At 39.5% G+C, this 23,624-nt stretch overlaps 1 protein-coding gene across 10 annotated transcripts in view; it reads left to right on the top strand.

The window, feature by feature from the left end:
• Positions 1-23,624, top strand: part of ABLIM1 (actin binding LIM protein 1) — a 76,222-nt gene that overhangs the window by 5,795 nt on the left and 46,803 nt on the right. For 5 of the 10 annotated variants that reach the window (XM_029086206.1, XM_029086204.1, XM_029086203.1 and 2 more), the window contains exon 3: positions 19,899-19,986. In XM_029086206.1, the coding sequence (XP_028942039.1) occupies positions 19,953-19,986 (34 nt within the window). In that variant the 5' untranslated portion in view covers positions 19,899-19,952. Of the gene's footprint in view, positions 1-19,898; positions 19,987-23,624 lie in introns of those variants that run through there. The other 5 variants (XM_029086201.1, XM_029086198.1, XM_029086199.1 and 2 more) reach the window with 1 other exon arrangement.

Below are 23,624 nucleotides of genomic sequence, written 5' to 3'. Positions count from 1 at the left end.
AACCTTGAGATTCAAGCCTTGAGAGGGTGGACTCCCTCCAGCCGTTCTGTAGAGGAGATCCCTCTGCTCAGTTTAGAAATGCATTACTAGAAAAACAGCATTTATTTTGCTAATATCCACATACCATGGAAGAATGCTCATTTTTCTAGGCCATAGCTCTAACAACTTTCAGTAGCCGTGAAAAATACCATGTACATTTAGGTATTTAGGTACAGCTCAGGTATTTCTCATGTATTATTTGGCACAAAACTTTCTGTGACAAATAGTCATAGATGATAGATGAGTGCATCCCAGCATGATGAATGTGATAAGTATCCAATATGAAATAGATATTGCAAACTTTCTTGAGCATACTGGATACTTTAATACTTGAGTATTTCAGAATAATGTTGTCAAGGCAACAGAGATCAGTGTTCTTCCTTGGGTTTCTCCAGCAGAAAGGAATAATTATTTGTGAAAAATTACTGTTTTCCCATTAACTCTGGTGAAAAATAGTTTTATCAGGCAATAGCAGCACAGTGAGAGCGAGGACCTTCACATAGACTTTCCACTAAGCTATTGTTTTCATAGCTTCAAGACTTGGCTATTGAAAGATGCCCATCTGATGCTAATCCTGCAAATTTCTGTGTAGACCTGTGTAACTCCACAAACCTAAGTAAACTTCAGCATGTATTTAGCTATTTGAAAGATGCTGGCCTAAATAACTTTTGTCTTATGTGGTTATCATACGCAATATAACTATTCCTCCAGGGCTTAATTCAAAATATGTTAAATCAATGAGAAGTTTTCCATTGACTTCGGAGAATGGTGGATCATGCCTATGTCCATGTAATTAATCTGTGCTTGTCCAAAGTGTTTTATGAAACTTTTAGTAGTATCCTTTCAGTTCTGCAGAAAGAAGATATCATGGCAGAAACAGGTGGATAATTTGCATGAAATCTTACAGAAAGCCTGAGATTGAATCCTGTTCATATCAGTAACAGCCAACAACAGTGAAAATTGTAAGACCTGAATCAATCTCCTGTTCTAGAGATTGAGATGTATATATCTACTATCAAATCCCTCAACCATCTTGCTACCCATTTATTTTTGTAATACTACTTGCTTATTATTCATTTGGAAAATAAAAAGCCACTGTGTGCTTTTTCCTGGCTGTGCATAGCTCGAGTTCCTGTTCTGATGGGCTACTGCTTGCCCTGCGTTTGTTTCCTGTGCGCTGTTGAAACTTGCACCCCACCTTGTAAGAGGTGGCTTAATGCCATTTTAACAGATGGACCTGAAAAGAGAAATGCCAGGGCACCAGAAGGCTCCCTTGACTGCAGCCTGCAAGGTCAAGTTCTAAATGTGGTTTTGATTTTGTAATTTATGCTGAGCATAAGTATTCAGATGCTTCAGTCCATTGACTTTCAGGGTAACTCCATGGCCTACATGTTTGAGTAATTTATTTTAAGCAGGTTTAGGCTCGGAGCTCACGTGAAAACATCACCCTTCTCTGCAGATATCCATGGAGTTCAGAGTTGAGTTAGGTACTTCATCACATTCATGCATCTGTGTCCTGTGTACGCTTTCTAGATTGAGGAACCATTTAGAGAATCTCTGAAAACAAGCACAGATTTATTTCAGTTCCATTCAGAAATGTTAACTGAAAGGCTAACATATATTCTTCTGCTGAATTAAATATTTAGCAATGCTGTTTTCATAGTGGTTATGCAGGAAGTACCACAAAATGTGTCATTTACTGGATTTTAATGATGCAACCTGTACTGGTAATACAGGTTGAGATGTTGTAAAATTTAAAACCCTTCTATAAATGAAGTAATTGATGAATTGAACAAAGACTGATGATATGATGGATCCAAACAGGTTTGGTTTTGGTGGTATGTTAAAGTTGTGATAAAATAATATTCCTGAAGAATGTAGTACCAATCTGTTTTCGTAGCATTACATGTCTACTAGTTTGGGTATCTTATCAGCTTGGAAGAGTCACCATTGTGATCTTCACACACCATAAAAATGCAGGGGAAAAGGCTGCATGGTACATGAGAAGAAGCAGTGTTTAGTGCATGCTTTGTTAGTTCTGTGATTTGCTTTGTTTGTGTTTAATTTTACCTGTTACAATAAAGGGGAAAACATGAATATGTTGCCTGAACATCCCAGGTAAATGATGAGAAAAAGCAGAAGCACATGCTGTCATCATTTGCCCTTTTAGACAGGTGTATACTGCAGACCACAGGGCTTTGACCTCATTAATGTTTATAAATATGTAAAGAGTGAACATCAGGAGGATGGAGCCAGGCTCTTCTCAGTGATGCCCAATGGCAGGACAAGGGGCAATGGGTGTAAGCTGGAACACAGGAGGTTCTGCTTAAACTTGAGAAGAAACTTCTTTACAGTGAGGGTGCCAGAGCCCTGGGACAGGCTGCCCAGGGAGGGTGTGGAGTCTCCTTCTCTGGAGACATTCAAGACCCGCCTGGACGCCTTCCTGTGTGATCTCATTTAGGTTCCTGCTCTGGCAGGGGGATTGGACTGGATGATCTTTCGAGGTCCCTTCCAATCCCCAACATTCTGTGATTCTATTCTGATTATGGAAAATACCTGTTGAGAGATCAGATAGGGTCAGTGCCCAGGGCCCACTGTAAACTCATCAAATGTGTGTGTCTGAAGCATCATCTCACCCAGAACGTGCAAACAGGGTAAAGGGGTGTATGTACCAGTGTCAGAAGTGGCCCCAGCATTCTGCCTGCATTAATCTGAATTGAACTAGAATACCATCTCAGTGTAACTAAGTGTTTCTGACAAAACTAGACTAACACCCAGGAGGCTGTATAAATTCTTCAGAAGCCGTGGAAGTAATATTTAATAACTTGCAGAGCAACAGAGCGCGCATTTCATACTCAGTAGACGCCTTTCCCCAAGGGAAAAATGTTCTGAATTGTATCAACATCAAATAGTGACACAAGAATGATGAGAAATGGTCCTGCCCCTGCCTGGGCTGGTGTTCTTCCCCCTTTTCCTTTTTCAGAATGGGGTGGGTTTAACGTGCAGGGAGGATTATTTGCTTGTTTTGGTGGGTGTGTGCGGGAGGGTGCCTGAGTGCGAGCAGAGGAGGAGTGAGGCTCCGGGCTGGGTGCACTTCACTGTGAGCTGGTTGGGTGAGCACACAAGCCATCTGCACATCGCTGGTGGTACTGGAGAGAGCCTGCCTGCCAGGCTGAGGAGGGAATGGATTTAGACTGAAGAATTAGTCTCAGAAGGTAAACCCCTTCCTGTGAAACTAGATCTGAACTGGAAGGGGTCATGGCTTTCTTTTGGGGGCTGGGGTGGAGTGTGCAACTTTGTGATGTGACTGAATAGCTTGCCAGTGGTATCATAATAGGGTACTTGTACTTTTATTTCTGTGCACCAGAAGGATTTTTTTTAAGGCTGTGTATAGTTCTGTGGTTTAGATAAAGAGAGTGCAGCTAACGTGTTTTTAGACTGCCAGGAAGAGAGGAGAATAGCACAGAGCTTGGGCTGTTTCTGATTGCAACTGATTGCTGATGTATGGAGGAACAATACAATTCTTTATCTCAAATAATGCTTACTACAGTTTATTAGCTCTTCTGATTACTTCTGGAGATTTGTTGCATAGAAATAAGATTAGAGTTTGTTTCCAGTCTCCCTTCCTTTTTGCTGAGAAATGTGTTTTGTTGGTTAATGCAGAACGCTGAGTTTTGGTTTTGTTTTGGTTTTTTTTCATAATGTGGGGTTTGTTTGTGTAAAAATGGGGAAATGAAAAGTTTAATAATAACTCAGGGTATGGGTAAATCGTTCACACAGGTTTTCTATGTAGCTCAGTAGCAGCATAGATTTAACTTAATTTAGACTAGCCATCCCTGATTAAAAATGTTAGATGTAATTTCCTAGAACACCACACTATGCACAGGGTCAAAAATGTAGAATAAATATACTTTCAGAAAAGTAATGTGAATTTGGCAAGAAGGATATCTGTAGTTGGGAAAGACTTGACACATAAAGATGACAGAGTATCTGAAGTTGACAGAGCCCTAACAGAAGTTCAGTTGCTATGGCAGCATAATCACAAGGCATTAACTTCTCAGCAGTGGTTTGGAAACCATCCTTCAGTCAATTTGAACATCAATAGGAAGGGGAGGAATGTTAAGAGGATGTAGGAATGGTGAATAAGAAGAGCAAGTCGTGACAAGTAATTTGAAAAAATAACCAATTAAAGCTTCCTTATTGCCACAAAGGGAATTATGAAATGTTGCAGGTGCTTATAAAAATATGTTTAAATTGCTGTCGTGAGTACAGTGTTGCTGTTTAGGATCTGTGTTTCCTAGCACAGCAGCTGTAGCTTTTACCTTTTTGATTTAATTAATATTTTCTAGTGTGTTTCTTGCAGTAAACATTACAGGAAAACTTCAGTAGGCTGATCAAAATACTTTAAAATGACATTTCAGTAAAGGCATTTGCATTATCATAAAGTCTCTTGGCACCCACAGCAGCCTTTGTGATATATAGCCATTGCATGTATTCCAGTAACACACAATAGGTACTTAAGTAGCTTTTTCATGTCTTAGAAGTGCACTTAACACATACCACTTTTTAGTAGAAGAGTAACTTACCTGGATGACTTTATTTTTCTTGTTACATAGCTGTAGTAAGAATTCAACTGCATGGTTGTCACTGCAGAATGCATCTTGTTCTTCTCTTGGAACAGTCAGCTTTAGGGAAAATATAATACTCTCTTTATTTTGTAGCTCCCATTGTTTCTTCTGTCCATCTTTAAACCTTTGCATTGTGCTAGTGGTGCCTGACACAATTGTGCACGACAGTGATATAAAATTAATAATGATCCCTGCACCAAAGTACTTAACGCTGAAAACAAAACTTCCTCCAGTGTTGCAGTCTCACTGCCAGCTGGGATGTAGTGACAGGGGAGTGTGTGGTGCTCTGTAGCAATATGAAGTTATTTCAGCCAGTTACTTTTTGTTTCTCCCCAACTGAGATCACGATGAAAAATTGATTAAATTGTGACTTTTTTTTTTTTTCAGGATTGTGACCTTTCATTTTTAAGTACTGCTTTAAGTCCTTATGTCAGTGGAGAGTTTGCTACTGACTTCTAGAAGAGCAGGATAAGACTTAGACCTGTCCCCTGTAAAAAGTAATTGTTGGGAAGAATGCAGCAATGGCATGTTTCAAACTTGAGAAGAGCCTGTTGGGGCAAGTCTATAGCTGTCATCCATTTGTAACAGGCTTCATCTGGGTATTGTGCTCCATGTTCACTCTGTGAGCACTCAGTCCCATCCCTGCTGTCTGCTTTGTCAGGGTGCTTTGGGGCGGGGGAGTGGGGGTGAAGGGGGAAGAAAGAAAAACAAAGATAAAACCGAAAGATATGTCTGGAATCTCTAGGGACTTTGAAGTCCACAGAATTAACACCTGTCTTTCCTGAGCAGGTGTTTTACAGATTAAGAAATACGATACACATGAGTATTTGGTGGGTGATTAAATGTTTGAAATGACCACCTGGAGCACAAAATGGGTAGATTTTAATTACATGCTCATGCTACATTAGAAGATCATACAGGTCTAATAATTCTTTGGATAGATATCTGGGATGTATGATATTTATTACAACCCTTTTTCTTTGTAAGAGGGGAAAAATAGCACACAGTAAGAGATGTACCTTTTCATTACCAGCAACACTGATACTCTGGCATTTAAACTGTCTGTGAAACTAGCTTGGGGTGTTTTCTGGCTTGCAGATATCTCTGAGATGAGCATCATAAGTCACCTGACTATGAGTTAAAATGTTAAGAAATTGACTTTTACACATAGGGTTTGGAGAGAGAGATTTGCTATGTATATAGATAGATCTATTGCTTTAAATTCTGTAAAGCAGTTGCATCTTGGCTGGCAAATGTGTTTTCCTGGCAATGAGGAGAGTAAGAACTGGAGCAGAAAGAAACTTTAAGCAGACTTATCTCAGCAGCACCCTCAAACTACTGCTGTTGAGGCAACAATTGTGGAGACTCTGTACTTGGTTGAAAACTGTATGGCAGCAAATGATGTTAGGTACGCATTTCTGCTTTACATCCATCACCTCTTTCCTGTTCATCACCATAGTACTATGTTGTATCATGGTTATTTTGTTGGAATAGTTTTCCCATCGTAACTAGAAATCTTGATTTTATATGGAGCTGGAGAAAACAAGTTAAGGAGTAAAATCCTCGTGTCTTGGCTATGACACACATACTCTGATGGGATGTGCATGCCAGCTAGGATTCAAAAGTATGCTTGCATAGTTTTGCATCTGTAATTGGAAATCACATGTATCAGCAGTGAGAAAACTGACAAACAGAACAAAAAAAATGGACTTCTGCCAAAAATAAAAGGCTTTGCTTTTAGCAGAGTACATTTTGGTGGTCTGTCATTTAGTCAAAGTTATCCTATTTGAAAAGGAGACAACTATTTCTGTGCACTAACTATGCACTGGTTATCTTGATGTCCTTTGAAACTTCCATTTTAAATTCAGTATAACATAAAAGACTTTGGCCAGAATTACAAAACAAGAATTCCTGAGAAATGTCTGGATGTAGTGAAATCCAGGCTTATAATTTTGTATTGGTGACCCTGGAGTTAAGACCAATGCAGTTGGGAAGAAAAAGTTTTTAAGTAAATCTGTCCCTTCCCAAAATTGTCATCTGTTGCTTGTTGTGACCTCTTGCTGGAAGATTTCCAAAGGTAGCAGGTAGTATTGCAGTTAATCAAGGATAAAGCCTGTTCTTTAGGCCTTTTAAAGCATTATTGGATCAGACTGGTTGCAATGACAGTGACTTTTAGGATCAGTTTGCTACAGGAGCAAGCTCTAGTCACTAAAAGAAAAAGTATTCCCTGCTCAATTCACTCCTAAAATCTTTACCTTTTAGAACAATCTGTGAGCCAACCAGGTACGAATTAGTATATATTGAGTGCTTCACGTCTCTTTTGTGTCTTACAAGCTCCATTTGTTTTGTATTCTCTGATTATTATCTACGGCTGTACTGTGTGTGACCTCATGCTCAGTTTCTTTCCCCCCTCCCTTGGCAACTTTTATCTCTGTTGTTCTTGGGACACTCCCTCTGAACTGAATGCAGACATCAGAATGGAGACCAGGCTTTGCTAAATCACATGCCAAAGGTTGCACAGTTCCTTAAACAGCCTTCTCACAGAAAACTGGAAAGACAGTTTTGTGTTAAATGAGCAAGAAAATAAGCTACAGTTATTTGGATCTAGTGGTGTGCTATGCAGAGATCTGGCAGGGCTGGGAGTCTGAGAATTTGTTATCTGCTTGGCTCTGCTATAAGCATCAATTTTGACACGAGGTGAGTTGCTTAATCTCCCAAACTCTCACTTGCTTCATCCGTCAGGAGGTGGTTTGCACTTGTGCACTGAACAGGTTAACATGAGTTTTGCCTAGTGCCGCACAGACCTCTTTTCTCAACCTACCCCATACTACAGAGCCGTGTTGCAGTGCTGGACCTTCTGGGTCAGTAGCAATCCTGGTGCTGATGGAGCACACCCAACTCCAGAACTTCTTCTGGTACTGCACTTGAACTGTCTCTCTTAACCACAAGCCACATCAACACAAGCTCCCTTCTAGCAGCAAAGCCCCTGCTCTCCAGGGATTTTGCTGCTTAGCCAAGGCAGCTCTCAGTGCGCTGATTTAAAGACATTTTTCCAGTGTAACTCTAGACTCTGACTCGAATCATTCTGCTGGTTTGGTCCAGACCTGTGCTCCCTAGGAGCAGCCAATTGCCTATGTAGAAGCTTCTCTCTATGTACAGACCACTGGAATGGATTTTAAGGTCAGAGGAACTGCTAAACCCATCTTGCCTGACCTTCTCTTTTCAAAGTAATAGAGCTTTTCCCTAGAAAACAAATGAAGCTTATCCTTTGGGAAATTATCCTGCTTTGTCATGAAGACTGCAGAGTGATTGTAAGGCCACATATTTTTCCTCTTGCTGCTTAAATTACCTTTACTTTTTAAAAACTTCACCTTATTTTGAGGTTAAATTTGTCTAACTTCAGTTTTTTGATGTTGTCATAGTGTTTTCAATGGAACTGAAAAGCTTATGCTCTTTCCTGCAATTATCTACTTTCTTTGCTTTTAATCACCTGTCCGTTCTGATCCAGTAATCTCTGAAGCCTCTCTCCAAATAGTGATTTGACTCTGAGTCATTCAGGTTCCCAGCTGAAGATTCATGTTTTTGATGGTTCTCCACCGAACTCTGTTCTCTATATCCACATGTACATGCTCATCAGTGTTATAATGGTGATGCAGTATCAGTAGTCAAAAGCAAAGCATTTTTTGGGGGGGTTTCCTTTATATTTTTTGTATACATTAAATGATGGGAAGAGTCAGCCATTTCAGGTACTCGGAGAGCATTTTCAGGGAGATAAGTAACGATATTCTCAGACCACCTCTCTCAGTTGCTGTTGCCCACAAAGTGTCCCTCAGTCTCACAGGGCCCCGCTTTCTTGATTTGCAGGCATATTATGTTAGACTATTAAAACATACTTGTTGTGTTTAGATAGCTTAAACAAGCATTGTCTTTGAGTCATCTGCAGATTTACCAGGAAAGGGTTTGTATTCTTATTTTGGCCGGTAGTAGAGGTACCTCATGCTGTGGGTAGAAGGAAGTAATCTCTGAGATACCTGGCTCAGCAGAGCCTCCCCTGCTAACACATCCATCTGTCAGAGAACTGCCAAGCTCTAGTTTTCTTAAGACTCTTGAGTGCAGATTATTCAACTTTCCTAATTGGTAAATGTTGATTCGTGGCAAACACTATTCAAAAAAATCTTGCTCAATAAACAATATGAAACAGGAAAAATATGGTTTTCAGCCTTGTCAAATACCGACCAGAAAGATACACTTCCTGAACACTCCTGCATTTTCTGTGTCATCTTTCATCATTTTTCATTTACAGCTCACAAGGGACCGTTGCCTGATCTGTGATTTTTTTAATTATTATTATTTGTTGTCATGCTTTAATAGACTCTTACTGTCTTTAAACATATTGTCCATAGTTATTTGTTTGGTAACACTAGCTTTCTTATCAGTTATCTTTGTTTCTAACTTAATGACTTAATAATTATTTCCCCCCCCCCTTTTTTTTTTGTTAATAGTATCTCAGTTCTCATTATTTTTCTGTGCCTCAAGCATATAGACAATGATAACTTTTTTTTTGTATTTTAGAATACAGAATTTAGGGCATTCAGTAGGATGTCTTAAAAATTCCTGTTTTATCCTTTTATGGTTATTTTAAGATCTAGAAGTATGTTCCTTTAACATTCCACATGCTTCTATATATATATATATGTGTGCATGTACGCACATACAACTGCTCTTTATTTCTGTCTCTCTGTAAATGCAATCAGATCATGATTAGAATGGAAATAATAGCTAATTTTTGGAATTGCAATTAACCTTTTTATGTTAGGATGAAGTCTAGTATTTATAACCTGCTGTCAGATGCAAAACTTTCTGATTTATGAAATAATTCTGTTGATTTTAAGAGACAAAGGAAGTTTGTTATTAACTTTTCTAGCTAAATTTCAGCAAGTTGAAATCACCTATAGTTCTACTGAGAAAGTTATTTCTAATTAAACAAACTACTACTATTTCAGTCTTCCAAGATACTTCCCATTGTTTTGGAGATGTCATTGCAGCACTGCAAATAAAACTTCAGTTAATGTGATCTGCTAATTTATATACATCAAGCTCTGTAGAAGTTCAGCCAGAGGGACAGGTTGGGTGAAGAGCAGTCACTTCACGCAGACACTTAAAAGGAGAAATGTGGTTTCATTTCACTCTTGAACTCACATGCTCCTGATAACTCAGTGGTGCTGTTACCACCTAATGAAAGAAAACGTGAGGATGACTTGGAAAGTGGGAGATTGCTGGGGTTATGGAAGATGGCATATTGTATACATCCGTTCACAAAACTCCATGCTGGCCCTTGACGTGTGCCATACAGCTGTCACTCTGCAGCAAACTGAGCTGAGGGCTTTACTTTGCTTGCAGCAGGCTAGAAGATGTGGCTGGAAGGGCTTTCTCACCTTGCTGTAGACTGATCACTCAACTGTACACCTCAGCAGACCTACACAACAGTAGAAATGTTTTACTGGCTGGTTGAGACAAAGTTATAATTATGCCAGTATTGGGCTGTTTGAAAAGGCCCATGGCACTATGGTGAAGTTACTGTGAAGTAGCTTTGCTCATTGATTCTGATTCCAAACTAATCCAGCAATATGAATGTGGTCCTTTAGGTGAAGTATCTTTTCATGACAAAATCCACGCTGGACACAATGCATACAAGATAAAGGAATATTTAGTTCTGTAATGCTCTGTGAAGCCTACAGATTACAGAAGACATAGAAAGTCCACACCTGTACTTAGGAACTGGACCTGTTCCAGCATTGTTAAGAAATAGAGGTGGGATTTGTATCAGGCCTTGCCAAATACTTTCTGCTGAGAAGTTCAAAATTTTAAAAAATAATCTGTGCAATAAACACATTTTAAAAGAAAATTGAATGGCAGATGCTGGATCTTGCCCTATATGCGCCTAATAGAAGGCTAATGAAGGCAGTGAATTCACAGAATTGTTTTGTAATTAGATTAGAATGAAACTACGCAGAAAATCCTGTTAATTCACTTACCTCTTCACTACAAAACAGAACATAAAAAAACCACTGCACGCATTCAATGGTTAGCCTTCCTTTTTTCAGAACATGCACATCTTAATAAAATCTAGCAGTTGCACTGGGCTAGCCCTTGGCCAGCAGCCAACACAGCCGTTCTCCCACTTCCCCCCCCACCCCCAGGGGATAGGGGAGAGGATTGGGGGCAAGGATAAGGAGGCTTGTAGGTTGAGATAAGAACAGTTTAATAATATAAATTTTAAAAAGCTTTTAAAACCCCTAATATTAAAATAGTAGTGATAATGATAACAGTAGCAAAATATACAAATGAGTGATAACCCAATGCAGCTGCTCACCACCCACCGACCAAGCCCAGCCCCTTCCCAGATAATGATCCTGGAGGAGTGACAATCCCGAACTGAAACCGCAATACCGGGAGAGCGAGAGCCCGAGTGAAAGCCAGTGTGAATTCCGCCCCCCCCTTCCCGGGCAGCCCCGGATAATACACTAAACATGACAGGATATGATATGAAATATTTCATTGGCACATCCAAATGTCAATTTTGGGCTTTGCTATTCACTGCGCTTCTCCCTCCCAGTCCTGATGCAGCTGTGACCCAGCCAAACACAGTGGCCTTGAGCTCCAGCAGCAGCTGATAACATTAGTACTTTTGTCAATGATGTTCTCATAACAAGTCTTACACTGAAACCAAAACACAGCTATTCTAACTTCTTTCTTCTAACTACTAAGAAGAATTAACTCTATCCTAGACAAACCAGGACACTCTGGATTGTCTCTGACTAACTACATGTTCAGTCACTGGGATCAGGTTTCTCTGGGCTTAAATATAATGCAGGATCCTAACAGAGATGTTGTTGAAATCCTGGCAATAGGCAGTAAAGACGAGTCTGCTATTGCTTTGCTCCTCTGTACTGCCCAGAGTATTCTAACTGGCCACTTTGGGCTCCTGGGACTACATTTCATAATTAAGTGGAATTACCTTCTTTATAGTGCCGACCTCCTGCTGTTAACTGCATAGATAATATAAGCTCATATCTTTACTCCTGTGTGTAGCAATAGGTGGGTTCTCCCCATGAAGACAGAATGCATAGCTCCTGTGTAATGACCATAGTTGGTAGTTAAGCATTTCACTTGTGTGTGCAACTTGCTCAACATTGGACATTGCAGGAAAGTGAGAACTCAAGGCAGAGCTGGCAGTGCAGTCACAAGTGCCTGCTGAGATCTTACTAAAGTCCAGTTGATATTCAGCTGCCATGAGGACTGTTTCTTCATGCCAGCAGAGCAATTGCAGAACTGGGGATTTAGCCTGAATCATTACTCACACCTTTGCTTAGGAAAAATTGTATTCAAGCAGCTAATAATTGCATAGCTATCAGCAGCAACTAATGAGTATAACAATATTGTATGCTGATGGAATTAACACTAATAAGTTACAAAGGTTATTATAGTCTCTCTGTTAAGTAATATACTAACATGACATTGGCGGTCACTGTTGGGATGTTGGGAAGTATTTTTGTATAAATATCAGAAAACAGGCATGGATGACCAGTGCAAGTGTTCGCAGCAGCAGGACAGCTGCACTTTGGGTTTAGCCAGGGCAGCACAGCAAGCGATGGAATGTGCTGAGAATCTTCCATGTCTCTTGCATGCATGTTGTCATTCAGATTTACACTCACGGCCTCACGCTCCATTTCCCACTTTACCCCAGTGGGGTGTCTTGTGTCTTGCAGCCCCATCAGCCTGGAAACTGCCAGTGTGAGCTCTGCTTCCCGCTGCTCCATCCTGTCTCAGGTTGAACAGTGGCAGAGACTGTGCTGAGAGCTGTTTCTACTGAGATATTGTGACAGGAGTATTAAAAAGAGCTTTAGAAGGTCTTAATTTTAAAGATACGTATCAAGCAAGAATTTATCGACTAGAATATTTTCAATTAATTTAAATTGTATTACACTTTCCTGCCTTTGGTAGTAACAGAGAATATTATGGTAGATTCTGAACTCCTTTGGAAGCAAAGGAGCTGCACTTTTATTTTTGTGTCTGAGCACAGATATTTGTAGTGACTTGCTAAACAGATAAGAGCCTGGGAAAAATGAGTGGACAGTTTAGGTCAGGATGTTATTAGAAGCAAATTTTGGTCTTCATAGTGTTTGTGCTGTTCCAGCCACTCGTGAGATCATAGAAGCCTGCAGAGAAGGAAACAATGGAATTTGATGTTATACCGAACATCAAACAGGGTTGAAGGTTCTGTGACCTCTGCAAGTAATTAAAATAAAGCTTCACTGGAAAATGGTAGGCTACTGCCACAGTTCCTGTTTTACAATTCACGACATTCCTTAAGGGGTTTAGAAGATGAGTCTGAGTTATTCTTTGTGCTGCTCCTCAGTGCTGAAGAGAGTTAAGAAATCAGGTCATTCTCCTCAGAGTCATAGTAAAACTAAATATTTGATTAGGTTTGTCTATGAAATGAGCCCTTTATACCTGTTTATAAAAAAATAAATAAAAAAAAAAGAAAGGAGGGGACTTTTCCTCTTAAATGTACTCTTTCAACTACATAGCAGTTTTTGTGGTATTTAAATAGTATTAGAAAACTAAAGCTTTCTACATTTTTAATAGCTGTTTGTCAGGTGACTAAGATATCTTTGAATGGAGAGTGAGTGAGTGCAGCTGTGCAAATGTAACGCAACAAATATGCACTTAATTGTGTCCTTTGGGCAGCAGAAAATGTCTGTTGGTAATTAGTTCTTCCTCTACCAGAACCACTGGCATGTGAGCTCTCCTAGCGGGATTCTTGTTATTGTTCTCTCTGGCTCTTGTTCACTGTTGTTCTGGAAGGAAGGACAGAACTGAAGACATGAGTAATAGGAAATCTTAAGGTCTCACATTCTCCAAAGAGGAAAACATTTATTTAATCAGACTAGAGCTCTACAAGCCATCAGAGAATAAAAGTTAGTCTTGTGGGAAGTTGGGACAGGGAGGATGGACTTGGAAAATACAGCCCTTGGCTTTTGAAGTACTATTACCATGGGGTTAAAGCTGTATGTGTGCTGCACGCAGGTACTTTCTGTGCTGAGTTTGTGGGGCATGCTACATCAGCTTGTGTGCAGCTCTGTTTGTAGCTCCTGAGTTGAAATCATTCTTGTGATACCCACCATTTACTTCCCTGACAGCTATGAGTACCAGTACACTTTTGGCTTCAGGAAGTCCCCAAAAGCATCTTGATAGTGTGAAGGCAAGCCAATTGAGAAGGGTTGGAGCACCAGCAGTGTGAAGAGGGGTTGTACAGGAGCTCAGAGCATTGTGTTTAACTGGTGCTCCAAATAACTCCCTACCTCCCAGCCTTCCTTTTTACCTTTTAAAGTGCAGGAAGTTTCTTTAACCTTGATGCACAGAGTGTATAATGCACTGGCTATGTTCTAGGATCTTTCCCACTCTGTAGAACTGTACAGAGCTGTTATCCCTCCATCAGAGGGAGCCTTCAAAGCCCTCTGTTAACAGTACACAGTGGCTTTTGAAATGGCATTGCAGCCTGGTTTAATCAGCTAAGGAGGATTTGTGTGTTCCAGTTGAAGTTATTTAAAAGTGTGCTGAAAGAAGGCTGAAAATTGATAGCTGCTGAGTCTGAAAAGGTGATCTAAGAAAAATTTAGTCTTTCATTATCAATTATTATTATAGGTCTTGGTAATGTTGTAACACATAACAAAGCTTATACTTTTGCTAATGTTACTTGAGACATGTCCTCTGCAGAATATACACATCCAGCTCCTCTCTGTAGCACATCATCCATGAATCCTGGCTACTGAGCCTCTAACCGTCATTCATAAGCCTTAAAGGAGAGGTGATTATTCTGGTTTTGTTCTCAGGACTCGTCATTAGGAGTACATCTCTTTAATGGTTTTCCTTGGTAGTGTTTCTCCAAAGTGTTCTATGAAGGGCATTAAATGTTATTTAACCTTCTTTGTAGAATGGGAAACTGAAGCTTAGTGTTTCTAAAGACTTGATTCCAGTGTAAGTCTTGAAATTACCAGAATAAATTGAACCATAATACTATCTAAAATACTGTTAAAACCTATTTTCTTTACATGGATATGCATATAATTCACATTGTGTATAGTATATATATTTAGTAGTATATGGAAAATAAAGAGAACTCATATATCACTGGTCAGCCACGAATCAATGAGACTTCCAGAACCATGGAAAGCTACTCAAATTTGACATTCATATATTTACATTTATAATGACATGTATACCTTTGGCCACTGTTCCTTCATCCTGCATTTCTAAGGCTCTGGAAGTATTTGATAATTGAATATATACTGCTACTTTTTTATCTAAACTTTTCTATCTACTGTGTTCAAATGGGAATCGATCTGAGAACCTATTTTAGATTTGTCAGTGTGGGCAGAACATAAATAGGAAAGTCAGAAGAAATTGTATATTGTTATAAATTGATAAGTGATGTTCTTTGTTTCTACTGCAAATGTAATTGCCAGTTGATTTAACAGAGAATTTATAGGCAATGACAGTAACATGTAGGTTTAATATTTAATTTGACAAGAAACTGCTTTCAATGCAGTATGCAAAGTAGGAGAAATAATATTTTATTTTGGTTGGTTTTAGCACTTCTAGCTAAGCAAAACTAGGGTGTTTACAGCAATGAATTCAGATCACTCAAACTTAGTTTAGGGACAGTCCTCTAAGGCATGGGTTATAGTTTGCACTTACTGGTTTGGATTCTCCTGAAGACCTCGGCCAAAGCTGGAATAATTCAGAAGGGATCACAAGCAATATGATAGGTCAAAGCCTAGGGACTGAATAGCTATATTTTGAACAATAACGTGATTTGTTGCTGCTGGCATGGTGCAAGATGCCACTTGAGAAGTCCTTGTGTATTAAAGCTAACTGTAAAGGATTTCTGGACATGAAGTGGACTTGAGAAGGGGTAAGGAGAGCTAGACATAGTGAGAAGGCAAGTGGCTTTAACCCTCTTGCACCTTGGCTTAAGAATGTTCAGGGAAAATTTGCACTGAATTAATATTGGTACAGTAGCAAAAGATGACAGAGAGCTGCACGTTGGCCATGCTGAATGAGAGTTCAGTAGCCTGTGAGGTGGGCAAGAGCAGATGTCTAGAAAGTGTGAAGATTTCATCCCTCTGTAGATCCAAAAGGTTTCCTAATACATTGTAAATGACTGGGTTTTAGCAACCAGTTTTCATTTATGATCACAGCAAGTCAGGTGTAGCAAGATTAGCCCTGAGTTAGTTGAGATGCAGATTGTTTTCCAGTGGATACCCACTAAAGAAAGGCTTCCACTCCTGAGTTGTAGAACCATTACTGAGGCAGAAAGCTCATGAAACTGGTTTGGAAGCGTTCAGCAACAACCGCAGCCGGTGTGGTACGTAATTCCCCAAAACCTCTCCAGTGCAGGATGTGTTAGTGCTTCCATTTAGCAAGGTTGTGTTATGCGGGGCGTGGTGTTCATTCATCATCACTCACACTAGGCTAAAATTTTGACAGTTGTTTCAGCCTTGGGGAAAGATCCAATAAACTTGAAAGCGGTCTCTTTGGCTGTTTTGAAGAGACATGTACATTGTTTATATACATTGTCTTGACAGTAGCATATCAGAAGTTTTTCCAGGAAAAAATGTCTTCAGAGAAGCTGCAAATCTACACATAATATTGTGATGAATTCTGGATTTGTTTCTCATGTAAACAGCCTGGCTTTTAAAAACATGTAAACTGCTTATAGCAATTAACTGATAAGTACTTGAATCCAGGTGCCCTTTTCTAAAGGATCTTTAAGAAAAGCTTTGTCATGAGGAGAAAAATAAGAGGAATGTTTGTCAGATGATCACGACAAGTGAAAGACTCGTTAATATTAGCACTAGATGGACCAGATACAGAACCTTTTAGGACAAAGTATAGATCAAGCTAATAGGATTAACGGATGAAAGTTACTGTGAATTAACTGCAAAACAAGGAACAGGAAACTCAGAAACCTAGGGTAGGACTGTCAGAGTAGCTATGCAAACCAGAAAGGATTGGCACTTTTGTTTATGATAATGAAGTGCAATATTTGATTAAAACATAGGTGCAATATGGCTTTCTTGTTCTCAAACAACAAGCAAACAATCAAAAAGAAACAAACCCCTCAAAAAAACCAAACTAAAACAAAACCACCACACCTCAAAGGCCAGACTGGAAGAAGCTGAAACTGTACTGGTGTGAATGTGTGATTTTCTTTGTCCACATACCATGGCCCACTCACAATATAGACATCTCTGCTGGATCCTCTCTACACTTTTTAAAAGTACATTTCCTTAGCTGAGCATCAGGGTTCTTGGTAGGGAATTATTTCAGTGTAAAAACTACTTAATCTGATAATACTTATGTACAAAGGTTTCAGTCCTTTGTGTCTGGGAATTTGGTAAGCATCTCGCAGGACACAATCCCACATCAGATGGGATATCTCAGATGTTAATTAATAATAATATAACAGGCCCTGAACTCTTCCCAGTTCAGACTGTGTAGCTACTTAGCTACCCTACTGAATACTTTTTCAGAAGCTATGAATTTTATTTCAGAAAAATCCATGTGTCTACTGAGAATTTGAGCTCTGTTAAGCAGTGACGTAATTATGCCACAGAGATATTCTTTAGATGGATGAGACTGTCTGAGCCCAGAAAATATTCCTGGTTTATTATTTCAAATCTATTTTTCAATTATTGTCTTCCTGTTTGGAAAAGATCCTTTCTGGCAGTGATTCAGCCTTCTTAGGAATTTTTTATATCACATTAACTGGGAGTGGTTCCCAGGACATCAGATTTGCCATCATCTTTAAATCAAATGCTTCTGAAATCACTTGTGACAAGCAGCTCCGTGGGCCCCACTCTGCTGAAGAACTTTAGGAATGCTCAAAAGTTGGGATGTTTTTTTACCAAAAACAGATAAAATTGCTATTACTCTGTATGTACAATATTGTTTGCATAAGGCAGAAAGTGCAGAAAAGGATGTCAGCTTTTGCTGAGTGCTGAGCTGTCTGAATTGGAGATCTACCTTTGAGCCCTGTTCAATATTCACAGCCCTAAGATATACAAGTAGCTGTTCTTTTAATGTCTGCATTAAAGATCAGAATAGCTGTGGTTTGATGCCAACGTTACATTGCAGATACATTTGGAGTTTAATAATTTTCTTTTTCTTAAATTCCAGTCTTGAATGGAACTGATGGAACACCTCAGGGGTTAAATAATTGCTAGAGAGAGTCAGAGACAAGTGGACAGCCAATAATGAAAATCATAAAAAGAGAATGAGCACTAACTGTGTTTTTCCTTCTCAGTTCAATATTGGTTTTGTTGCTGCAAATCAAGCATCAGTTCTGTGTTTCCTCCCTCATTAAGTTTTCTCCCTTGAATAGGCTTATCTTGTAATGACCTTTCATTTTCCCTTTTTCCAGAGCCTCTTTTTTTGCCTGATAGGTCTAAATCTGCTGTGCAAAAAATACCAAATCACATTAGTCTCCCTGTCTGGTTGATGCTGCCCTCTAAGGAGCAGGAATCAATAGCAGAGACAGTAGCTGAGTAAGAGAAGTGCAGGTTTTTTGCATATGAAAAGTGAGTGCATCGCCAAACTAACAGCACACTGTGTCCTCTTCTCTAGACTTGTATTGCTCAAATTCCTGGACAGGAATTTTTCTTGATGATAATGAAAGATAAATAGTAGTGCCCACAAACAACACTGTCTCTATGAATAGCTACCTTTCCTGACCTTCCCTAAAATCAAACCCAGATACTGCACTACTAAGGCAGGAACAAATGAGAACATTAAATTTAAATGATGCAACTTTACGTGTGGAAGGACTGGGTGTTAGATCTGGCTGTCTGGTAGTTGTCAGGTACTTTAATCCCTACACTTGGTCATCTCATATAAATACTTCTAAATACTAAGCCTGTCTAATCATATTGAATGTGAACCAGAAATACGTTCTTATTCATCTCAATAGACATAAGGAAAGGTTGACTTTAGTAATGTCATAGTCTCAGGTATAATGAAGTGGGAAATGGGTTTGATTATATTCTACAAGTCAGCTACAGAGTAAACAGATACTTTGCATGTATAACATCACAAGTGGATAAGGAATATTTTGTGGAAAAGGATTTGAGGTTAATTTGTTTGGAAAACCAGATACAATTTTAAAGACTTTTACAATTCACTACTTGTCACTTTTAAGGGTTATTTTCTAGGATTAGTTATTTTTTGATTAAAAAAAGCCTGATGTGAATTTTGCATGCTTAGTTTCTGAGGCAAGGAAGTTAATATATTGGTTGCTTTGACCTCCTAAGGAGAAGAAATCACGTTAATATTTGTGCCTTGATTTATCCTGTCCTTATAAGCCTGAAATCTGATCAGCTTTGTTTATTAAGGGTATCAATGTATTTGAGAGAATGAATGGCTCAGTAGATTTGGATTTGGGTAACAAGATCTAGAGTATTTAGCATCTTAACATGAATAGTTCAAATTCAGCTCGAGTTCTCTGTTCCAGTGTAGCTTCTGAAGTCAGATGTTTGAATTAAGCTAATGGTCCCAGATGTGGCTTTAGAAAGCTCTCTCTATTAATGCCCATATCAGCAGTGTCAGGAAAAAGGCCAAGGAATGAAATGGCAGGTTGAAAACTGTTGTTCATTGTCTAAATTAATCCCTAAAAATGGAGCAATTGAGAAATATACCTTTGACAAAATGAGGAGGCAGCAGGTTTACACAAATATCTGACTGAAGTGTGACATTCATTGCCTTGGACTGTTAGATAGATGGGGTTTTAAAAAGGTGTTGAGCAAATTACGGAGAATAGATAGATTGTGACACAGCCTCTAGCTTGGGAGGTCTTTAAACCACTGATTCCTGAATGGGAAGGTGTGAAGAGGAAAGGCTGTTCCGTGTGGTCTTGTTTCTTACAAGCTTTTACCCCAAGTAGTCACTGCTGGCCCTGTTGAGGGCAGGATGCTGTACTAGATAGACCTCTGGACTGAAGAAGTATGGCAGATCTTACATCCTCATCACTATTGTCACACCATGAGGGTGATGTTGTATTGTAACAGGTGAACTAGAAGAGAAATGTCAGTGGCCTGTGAACAAATGACGAGTGCTCACAAAGCAGTGCAATGCCATGGTCTCTCATTTCCCTTTTTTATTTCTGTTTAGGCAGGTGACAAGCATTATCATCCAAGCTGTGCACGATGCAGCAGGTGCAACCAAATGTTCACAGAAGGAGAAGAAATGTATCTGCAAGGTAAGGATGTCTCCATCCCAAAACAAGAAAATCTGACTTTGTAATTTTTCTGTCACAGACCTCAGGAGTTGATAAAGCATCTCCATGTAATATGGACAAGGAGAACTACAGCCATCTTATCTTCATTACAGTACTCTTACACTTTTTCACTTGAAACCCTTTCATCCTAGCAGGTGGTCACAATGCTGGCTTTGCAGTGACTCTGCACCCTAGCTGAGGCAGACTGTGTTTTCAAAAGCTGTGTAGCAAAAATGAAATTTCTTAGGCTGCCCCTGAATTTGGCATCTCACGGATAGCTTAGCACACAGACTAGTATATGAGATACGAGACAAAGTTAGAGGGTTTCCCCTGAATTCTGATGATCTTTTTCTCTGCTCTTCTGGACCACACTCCAAACTGTAAAAGGCGATGCAAAAAATTACAAAGACTGCAGTGAGCTTGTTTTGAATCATGGAGATCTCATTCTCCATACACACTGAGAGATTGTCTCCTCCAGTTCTTAATCATATTTGCTTGCCTTGCCTATTTCCCCTTTATCCGGTCATGTCTCTCTTCTTATTCCCATTTACTTTATTTTTATGTCTTTCTACAGTCACTTTTTTTTTTGTATGTTAATTTTCACCTCCTCTTTCTTATTAACAGTCTCACACTTCAGGTATTGCCCAGCATTTTTTTTTTTCCATGATCCTTTCACATAAAAAGCAAGATGCTCTTTTCTTTCATTGGAAAGTATTCTTGATATGAAATCCACCTACTCTCCCAGAAGGTAGCACTTTATTAAACTACAGTTATGTTTATTACTTGCTGTAGTATTAATTAATGTTGGCAGAAAGACGTATAATATTCATTTATGGAAGCCAGAAATCAAAATGAAAAAGGCTGATACATACTGGGATTTTGTATATTGTACTTATGTACTGCTTGATATACCTGAAAGGACTGCAAAAGAGTAAGAAAGAAATGATGAAAGTATAGTGGCAGCCATCTCTTGAAATCCTGAGGAGAGATTCCTTCTGGAGGAATTCCAAAATAAGATAATATTGTTAAGGAATTCCTTTGAAGCTAACTTGTGTTACTTTGTAGTTTATCCTCCCTTGCAGTCCATCTCTTCCATCTCTCACTGACCTTATACCTTAGTCATCCTATTCCAGCTGTGCACAGAGCTGGATATTGAGTTGTGTAGCAGCCCTGCATTGCACGAGCAAGGAGGGCTGGGTAGGAAGTACTGCTTTCTGATGGCAAATTACAAGACTAATTTGAAAGCAGAGGTTAACACATCTGACAACTGGTAATCTTCGTAGTTTCCTCACGTCATAGTGTGATAAAGTACAGACAGAGTTCAAGGGTGAGCATCAGTTCATCCTTTGCTGTTATTAGTAACAGCTGTTTGCAATTGATGCCATTTGCACCAATCTAGCAGGGAGTTGGAATTCATGTTCATTGGGCATGCTGTGGTGTAAATTCCTGCAGATCCAAGTAAGAGAGAGGGTATTGCTTCTTCTTAAACAAGGCTAGATTTTGGTGTGGCCAAATTCAGGTGATATGAAAGAGGAGAACAGAGACACCTGGCTCCTTGATCTTCCATCATTCTCTTCTTGGCTCTATCTCCCTTTCTGTGGTTGTGAATGAGTGTTCTTCATGCTCACTCTGTCTCAGAGGAGGAGCAGCCCAAGTTGTGTTGCTTTATTGTTCACAAGCTGTTTTCTGACTAAATAATGTTATTGCTGAGTGTGCTCCAGACTGTACTGCCAAAGCTTTCCTTGCTGAATTCAGCATGCTTGCAAGTGTAAGGGATCTAAAAGCCTTTCCTGTATAAAGCTCTCAAATGAAATGTGTATCCTGACTCCATCCAAATTGCTTACTCGAAGGCCCAGAATAACAGCATTCCAAGCATTTCTCTGAAATAAAAATACAACACCACAACACTAAAGCTAGAACCAAAACTGCATTATTGATAAAATATATGAAAATAGGCGACTTCTCATTTCTAATTTTCCTCCCTGCAGGACATGAAAGCACTGTGTTAGTATTGCTTTGTATAATAGAGAAGCCTGGCAGGTTTGTGGTAGTTACTTGTATTAAAGTGTAGGAAACCTGCAAAAGGAAAACATGGAAAAACAAGCCCTCTATTTTGGGGCTTTCTGTAGAATCATAGAATCATTTTGATTGGAAAAGATCTTTAAGATCCTTGAGTCCAACTGTAAAACCAACACTGCCAATTCCACCTCTAAACCATGTCCCTACGCAGCACATCTACATGCCTTTTAAATACCTCCAGGGATGATCACTCAACCACTTCCCTTGGCAGCCTGTTCCAATGCCAGACAACCCTTTTGGTGAAGAAATTTTTCCTAATATCCAATCTAAACCTCCCCTGATGCATCTTGAGGCCATTTTATATCTTGTCCTATTGCTTCTTACTTGGAAGAAGAGACTGACCCCCACCTTGTTACATTCTCCTTTCAGGTAGCTGTAGATGTTAGTGCTAGCAGAAGCACTCTGGCTTTGCCCTGCTCCCTTACAGGAAAATGGAAAGGAAGCAGCATCAGAAACTCTTTCTTTCCCATTGAATTCCTAGTAATACATTACTATATAGACTGTCCCAGAAGTCTGTTGCTGAGTTAGAAGGTTGCTTAGCATCTAGGGGGAGGCTTCGCTTGATTCTCACACAGGCTTTTAGCCTTATTCAGTGTGTAAATAATAGCCCAAGTTACTGATTTTTAAAGAGCTGTATGTTGAAACAATACTTTTTGCAAAGCAAAAAGCTGAATAAATGAACGTGTCTGCCAAGTGAGCCAACAAACATATGTGAAGAATGGAAATAACTACCATATGATGAACTGTTTCTGGTAGGAAAAAGAGTGGCAATGCAGTTTGAGCATTTGCACTGTTCCAAGCATTTCAAAATAGATTGTCATGTTTGGATGAATAAAATCTACAAATTGTAGGTGGCTTACAGTTCAAGATAATGAAAAATATTTACATTTAACTTCTTAAGCCTGCTTTGTCTGATTTGAGTTTTTAAATTTCACATATTTCAAACCTCTTACCATTTTGTGAAAGAAAACTCACAACTGTTAGCTACGTTTCACCATGAAAATGGCATCCAGACTCTCTTGCTTTTCTTTTTTACTTTCAGCAGCTCCAACATTCTTCTGAGGTGTCCCTGAAATTGTGCCAGTTTGTGCTAAATACTGCCTGAAAATGCAGTGACAGCTTTTCCTTTGATGGTGAGGATGGTTTAATAGAAAAGAAACTGAGGAACAGAGTTAATTTTTCTCAGGGTTGCACAGGAAGCTCACGGCTGAATTTGAGAACTGAATCTAAACCTTCCAAGTCTTAGTTCACCAGCCTTATAACATGAACTCCCTTCATCCTGAGTGCTTGGATCTGTCTGTCCTCCTAAGCAAATGCACAGGGTATGCTTCTCTCCCGCTCTCGCAGGCTCTGTGGGGTCCTGGCTCTGAGGCTGCTGTTTGTTTACAGAGAAGGCTGTTGGTACGCTTCTCCCTGTTGACCAATCGTTTCCCTCTGCCAAATGCACAGTTTCTTCTTCCTTGGCTTAGACTCAAAGCCAGACATCTCAGAACCCTGATCCAGAGTCTCACAGTGTTCTCTCCAGTCTCCTGATGATGATT

Source organism: Antrostomus carolinensis, unplaced genomic scaffold, assembly GCF_000700745.2.
Source record: "Antrostomus carolinensis isolate BGI_N321 unplaced genomic scaffold, ASM70074v2 scaffold568, whole genome shotgun sequence".
Classification (NCBI taxonomy): Eukaryota; Metazoa; Chordata; class Aves; order Caprimulgiformes; family Caprimulgidae; genus Antrostomus; species Antrostomus carolinensis.
This window is presented reverse-complemented; position numbering and strand designations above follow the sequence as displayed.